At 34.8% G+C, this 7,654-nt stretch overlaps 1 protein-coding gene across 2 annotated transcripts; it reads right to left on the bottom strand.

Annotated features, from left to right (window-relative positions):
• Nucleotides 1-572: 572 nt before the first annotated feature.
• LOC143543000 (uncharacterized) lies at nt 573-6,129 on the bottom strand. 2 transcript variants are annotated; one of them, XM_077035437.1, is made up of 4 exons: nt 6,003-6,129; nt 3,660-4,021; nt 811-2,876; nt 573-702 (listed from the first exon to the last, which is right to left on the bottom strand). In XM_077035437.1, the coding sequence occupies exons 2-3, from the start codon at nt 4,004-4,006 to the stop codon at nt 824-826; spliced, it is 2,400 nt and encodes a 799-aa protein (XP_076891552.1). In that variant the 5' UTR covers nt 4,007-4,021; nt 6,003-6,129; the 3' UTR covers nt 573-702; nt 811-823. The 2 variants fall into 2 exon arrangements, with proteins under 2 accessions (XP_076891552.1, XP_076891553.1); XM_077035438.1 differs by having other exon boundaries at nt 573-696.
• Nucleotides 6,130-7,654: the final 1,525 nt, after the last annotated feature.

Here is a 7,654-nt window from a genome sequence, read left to right as displayed (position 1 = left end):
ATTGAATAAGACTTTTTCTCAAATGATGAAGACTCGGGTTTCATAAATGTCAAAAAGATGCAATTGAAAATTATTGTTAGAGAGTGTGTAAGTTATCATTCTAAAAATAATAATATATGCCTGAATAAAAGTTAAATCAATTTTAAACTTTAAAAGAGTATCAATTCGTTTAGGATCAAAACATGTGATTTATAGACTTTAAATGAACTATTTTAGTAAAAAAAAAATCAAAATTGATTCACCAGATCTATATTATTCTAGGATAGCTAGCAACATGTGAAGACGACAACATACATGGTGAGGCGGACAAGGCGGCATCTATAGGCAGTGGCTACGCAGAAGGCAGCAATGATGGTGGTGCAGTCACAGGCCAAACATGAATGCATGGCAATGGTGACGAGAGTGGGTGGTTGTATCAGTAGTGGTGTGCAGGAACCAGTTGCTAGGTTGCGACATTGCTGACGGTAGTGGAGCTGTCGACGGCAGCGGCAATGGTAATTTTCGCGGGCGGTGATCATTTTTGACTGTTTTGTTATCCATTTTTGCTTAACTATGTCTGCAGGTGCTTATCAATTATCATATCTAACCCATTAACTGTACAACCATCCTTGCTAACATTATTCAATTCTCCTACAATTTATTCTCACTGAGAAATAAAATAAACACTAACTCACAGAAACTCAGCATTGTATTCCCCTCCTCCTGTCAGAAAGAAAACCAAACTCAAATTAGTAACCATTACATAAAAATAAAATAAATCTTGGGTTCTTTCGTTTCAGAACCAATAATATATTACGAAAACGTACTTACCCGATCCTCGTGTTCAGACAAACTCCTTGCAAGTCGACTTATTATGCCCGGTACCCTTGCATCTACTACACTGAAGCGGCCGTTTATTCCCCTCCGCCGTTCCAACTTTCTTAGTAGGTGGCCGCCCCGGCGGCCGTCGCGTCGGTGGCGGTGTCACCATCACAACTGCCTGAGACAAATCTCTCTGCAATAACTTATCCTCGCTCGGAACAGAACTCACCGACTCAGAATAAGTTAACCTATAGCTTTCACATGTGAAATACCTAGCACAATAATCATACGGATCCCGCCCAAGACAACCAATAACCGCAATCGCGTGACAACAAGGCAGCCCGGTAATCTGCCACCCTCTACAACTACAATCAAAATTATCAACATCAACAACTTCGATCGTGTCACCACGAATCTCATACTTGTTTCCGCTTGGATCCGAGTTGAAAACTTGAAGTGCACAGACCTTAATGCTTTCTTTTTCTAATCTTTCTTCTCTAAAGGGGGTCAGCCTGGTCAACCAATGGGTGGAAGCTAACCGTCTATCGTCAATTAACTCCATTATCTTACCGCGTATCGTGTCGACCATTTGTGTTATCGGTAATTCGTGTGCTTCTGAAGCCCAACTGTAGAACACTTCACCAAAATTAGACGTCAAGTGGTTATAGCGTGCACCGGGAAAAAAAGCGTTTGCCCAATGTAACGGTTCACTTTCTAAAACCCAACTGTAAGCTTCATGTGAAATACCCTTAATACTCTCGATACACTTTTGAAAATCCTCAGGTCTCGGTGCGTACGCTGCTGCAAAGAAATCATCGACAATGAGACGTTTAACTTCATGCGAAAACTGACCTTTTAAATCTCGAATCAACTGTTCGGATAATAACCGTAAGCAGTATGCATGGTACACACTATTATCTTGAAAAACAGTAGCAATCGACTCTTTTAAACCATTTTCACGGTCAGCCACGATGGTCAAACCGTGACACGTGGTCAATGCAGACTTAAGTTGTTGTAAAAACCAAAGCCAGTTATCATCAGAAACCTGATCCACAACCGCAAACGCAACAGGAAAAACGTCATCATCACCATCGGGAGCCGTTGCAGCCAATAACGTTCCTTGATACTTTGACTTTAACGGTAAGCTGCCGAGAAATAATAACGGTCTGCAACCTTGTTGAAACCCGTATAAAGAAGCGTGAAACGAAACAAACAAACGGTGGAAACTCGAGTCGGGTTTGGTTGTAAACGTAGTGAGACTCCCGGGATTCGTCTCCATTATCTGCTCACAAAAATATGGTAACTGACCGTACGCATCTTTATAACTACCTTGAAGTTGTTCTTTCGCGATTTCTTTACCACGCCACGCTTGAAAGTAGTTTAACTGAACGCCATATTGTTCTTTAATGTCGGTTACAATATCTTTCGGTTTGTAATTCGGGGATACTTTTAGCTTCTCCTTAATAACACCCGCGACCCAACTTCGAGTCGCTTGATGGCCCGTTGTGACAATCGAACCTTCACATGTGTGCGTCGGATTCATCTTTTTTATGCATATTAATTGGGTTGTTGAAAGTCTTGACGCGTGTATTCTCCATGGACACCCGTCAGCTTTACATCTGACGGTCACACGATGACTATCGTTCTTTTTATATTTGAAAGCGAATTGGTGTGCAATTGAGTATTTTCTTAACGCGTCTCGGAAGTCGTTTACGCTGTTGAACCTTTGACCGACACCTGTAATGTTGTTCTGCCATTGTTGTGCGGCTTTCATGTGTTTTTCTTCAGAAGAACTAGAGAGTGGTTGTAATATGGATAAAGGGGTCTCAGAAGGTATAATCATGTGCTCAACAACATTAACGATTTGGTCCTCAACGTTAACGATTTGGTCCTCCACGTTAACGATATGTTCGTCAACGTTAACGATGTGTTCGTCAACGTTAGCGAGATCATCGGGGACATCAAATGTTAAATCCAGAAGAACACGTGGACTTATCTCGTCCATGTCATCATCCAATACACATGGAGTGGAGTCCGCGAGGATTCCAGCCTCTGATAAAGTTGTTCTACTTGACCTGCAACACCAAATATAAAGATAACCAAACGATTAGTGTAATAAAAGGGTTAATTTAGTAAGGTTCGGATCTCTTCGGAAACATCAGATAATTTAAGAACTTCAAGAACTGCTAACAACCAACCATTTTATTAATTTATTTTGTATATTTAATATTATTCAAGCGTAGTTTTGTGATTACATATATGCAATCCCAAGTTTATATGTATATGTAATAAACATATTATACACATGTGTAATAACTGATTACTGATTTACATATATGTAATCATTTTATTACATATGATTAATAACATAACTACCATAGCTTTGCTATTGGTGGGATTTACTGAGTACGATGATGATGATGATGATGATTAACAAAACTATCCTCAAATAGTATTAAAATATATAAATAAAACGATTGGTTCTTAAGGGTTCTTAGATTATTTGAATGCTCTGAAATGACCCTGATCTAATACTAAGTTAGGATTGTTAGCTATATAACTTTCTAATAAGATTTAAATGAAGAAAAAGTGTTTGCAGGTCCACCAAACACAGCTTCTGTCCTCTAACTTCCTAAATAACTAATTTAAACAATCTATAAAAAAAACTATTTTTCCTTAATAAAACAATGTGAGGTTGTAAACACTTCATTATGCCATAACATTTCCTTTTCAGCTAAATTTTCAAATTTCACCTCTTAGACAGTCATCAATAAATATGACCCTAAACATCCCATGTCACATAAACGGTCTGAAACTTCCCGTTCTAACCAATATCATAACCGAGTAATTAAAAATACCTGCTGGCAGGCATGGTCGAAACATCGGGAGCAACAGCTTCTTCTACCATGATATACACATCAATGCTGCTTGAATTTTCATGAAACTTTATCATACGTTGAAGGTCTTTATCATTTGAGATTGTGATAAGCGTCTTTCTATTTCTGGGTAGAAAATACTTTATAGAAATAGAATTATGAAGACAGTTAAACATCTCTGCGACTTCCATGTAAAAATCATTGTACTTTGAATCCTCATCAATGTCTATAGCATGAGCTTCACCACCATCATATGATAATGAACCGTCACCAAGAGTCTTGAATACGCCGCCTAATTGGCATATAGCAATCACTTTCTTCACAGCCATGATCTATATTATACCCTAATTTACATGCATCACATGTTAATTTTCAGTCCCAATAAACTTTCAAAAGAAAAGCAAAGTAAATGTAACATTGCAAACACCTAAAACACACAATAGTAGCGCGCAGTTTTTCGTATGCAAGGCGCAATTTATTTATATAACTTTCTTTATTAATCTTCATAGGTTTCTAGCACTAGTTACCCAAAAATTTAGCTTTAAATAAGCTCTATTTATTACTTAATATATATAAAAAAAACTATATATACAACATCTTGAAGTACTAACAAGTAAAAGCATAATCAATTTTCATAAAAAAACATTAATATGCACACAGAACTGAAGAAAATGCATAACTATATATGCCTAAAACACACAAAACCCTAACACATTCAGCATTAAGAGTCTTGGAACTCATAAAAAACCGACTGATAAGTTTGTTCTAAATGTGCAAAACGCAACAAGGAAATACGACCTACAATCGAGGAGCACAACTTTTCGTCCGTGAGGCGCAATTAACTTACATAATTCTTTAATTAAATCTCATAGGTTTCTAGCATTAGTTACCCAAATTTATCTATAAATAAGCTTTATTTATTACTTAACACATAAATAGCTTATACAACCTAAAAAACTATATTTACAACATCTTGAAGCACTAACATATAAAAATCTAAATCAATTTTCATAAAAACAAATATGCACACAAAATTGAAAACAAATGCATAACTATAAACACCTAAAACACACAATATCATAACACATGCAGGATAAAGAGTCTCGGAACTCAAGAAAAACAGGAAAAAAGCTTGTTTTAAAAAGCACGAAACGCACCGACGCGCAAAGCGCACAGCTTTTCGTGCGCGATACACAACTTATTTTTTTATTAAATCACATAGGTTTCTAGCATTAGTTACCCAAAACTTAGCGATGAATAAGGTTTATTTAACATTTAATATATAGATAGCTTATATGTACAACTTAAAACACTATACTTACAGCATATATAAATACAAACTTGCAAAAGTCTAGATCAACTTTCATAAAAACGTTAGTATGAAACGCCTAAAACACACAATATCATAACACATTCAGAATTAAGAGTCTTGGAACTCATAAAAAAACCTAGAAATAAGATTGGTTTCATAAAGCCACCACTTTTTGTACGCACAGCGCAAGTTATTTATATATAGTTTTTTTATTAGTTCTCGTAGGTTTCTAGCATTAGTTACCCAATATTTAGCTATAAATAAGCTTTAATTATTATTTACCACATAAATAGCTTATTCATACAACCTAAAAAACTACATTTGCAACATCTTGAAGTGCTAACATTTTAAACACTAGATAAATTTTCTTAAAAACATTAATATACAGACAAAATTAAAGAAAATACATAACTATATAAACACCTAAAACACACAATATCATAACACATTCAACAATAAGAGTCTCAGAACTCATAAAAAACCTAGAAATACGCTTGGTTTTAAAAAGCACGAAACGCACCATGGAGATACAGTCTAAAACCGAGGTGCAACACGCACAGCTTTTAGTCACGAGACGCAACTTATTATTTTATTAATTCCATTGGTTGCTAGCATTAGTTACCCAGAGTTTAGCTTTAATTAAGCTTTATTTATCATTTATATAACCCAAAAACTATATGCACCACATCTTGAAATACTAACATGTTAAACTCAAGATCAATTTGCACACAAATTAAAGAAAATGCATAACTATATAAACACCTAAAACACACAATATCACAACACATTCAGCATTACCAGTACACTAACCCAGAAAACCCCTAAAAAACAATCAACAATTTAGGGCTTTCGACAGTCAATTTCACAAAACCGAAACCCTAGAAATCAAACATTCAAACATTCGATACGCAATGAGGATGAAATTAACACAAAACCCAGAAAAAAAACCTAACCCAGATCGCAAAAAGTCAAATAATTTCAAATTGGGGCAAAACCCAGAAGAATTAGAGTACCTTTGAGGGTTAATTTGGGGATTTTGAGACCGATGGTTTGTGGGTTTGGTGTTTGGATTCGAATGAAGGTGAAGAGGTGGCGGACAGGTGTCTTGAAAGTTTGATATCAAGCGGGATATTATTGTTGTTGTTATGTTATAAGACATGATGTTAAACGATGACAACACATTTAACACATGAGGTTGTGTTGAAAAGGATTGTCACCTACGTAATAATTTTATTTTATTTTTATATTTTATTTTACTTTTAAATGATGTGGATATTTTGTTTATCCTTGATGGATATTAATAAGGTTTTATCGCGTGCGGTTTAATAATTTTCGTGTTATGTATTTGAGTTTCAGAGGTTTCAACGTGAGGTTTTGTTAGTTGATAACGATAATGCTAGGTTATAAACGAATGGATGAGGTACATTGTCGAGTTTGTGTTTCCGGTATACTTACTAATTTAGTTAAAATTATGTAAATCAGGTTGTAACTTATGTGTATTTATTATGTTCAATACTTTTGGTAATTAACTTTTTATGGACTTTTCGCATTTTAGTTTACTTGTTTGATATTACGTGTGCTGATGTTAGTGTTGTTAACAATCTTAATGCTGAAACGATTAACTTTAATGGCTCATAACAGATGAGCTGACGAAACATTTACCGCTTTCATATTATCACAAGTGTTGGTTTAAGGGATGATTGTAGATGAATTTATTTAAATTTTTCTAAATATTGTTTTTCTCGATCCATCCTTATGCTTGATCTTTTCTTTAAACCCGAACATGGGTTCAATAGTTAATGTATTTGCATTTAAATTGGGTCCCAAAGGTCATAAGTTCGTGTTAAAGTTAGACTTTATTAGTTTCTAGCAATATTATTAATTAGGGGTATTTATGTTTCAGTTAAAAAACTATGAACTCTCTCAAACTGGTCATTAGATACATTTCGCAGTTAGTTTAATTAAATTTTTGTAGGTCTTTCCATAAATTTCAAACCGTAGAAAAATGTTTGATTTACGATTTATATAAAAATGACGACCGTATAAAACATGATCATGAGAGTACTATATATATTATTTCTAGATATTTTTACATTAGATATATTATATTAGATAATAATTAATTTTTTAAGACCATCTCTAATTAAACGTATAAATACATGCCACATCACTACCTTCATCTATCAGTTTTCCTCTCAACCACCTTCTCTCTCTCTCTCACTCACGCCCCCCCCCCCCCCTTCTCTCCCTCCCTCATGTCTCTCTCAACACCATAAATGCATGTATTTAGCTAAGAATTTTTCTACACTCTCCTTCAACTCATCATATGTGTCACAAATGCATCATAAGTTCATGACATTGGTTTGGTCTTATTTTTATTCGGGTTAATTAAATAGTAATAAACCACATAAACTAGGCTAAATTGCCACTTACATGCAAATAAGCCGCCCACTAATTTTACCAAGCATGGTAGCTGTTTGATCCCGGATTAACAGTTAATAACAATGACACAGATCTCAGATCTGTTGATTATACTGTTAAAGATCTATCTCATAATAAACCTTGATTTAGTGTTTTGTATATGTGTATATATTATCAATAACGTTAATATGAAGCTTGAGAGAGAGTAATTGCTTTTCCAAAATAACTTTATATTACTCTCTGA

Source organism: Bidens hawaiensis, unplaced genomic scaffold (genome assembly GCF_021521415.1).
Source record: "Bidens hawaiensis isolate Kalapana, Puna unplaced genomic scaffold, B.hawaiensis_p1.1 tig00013009_1, whole genome shotgun sequence".
NCBI classification, from domain to species: domain Eukaryota; kingdom Viridiplantae; phylum Streptophyta; class Magnoliopsida; order Asterales; family Asteraceae; genus Bidens; species Bidens hawaiensis.
Note: the sequence above shows the minus strand (reverse complement) of the source record. Positions and strands in the feature narration are given on the sequence as shown.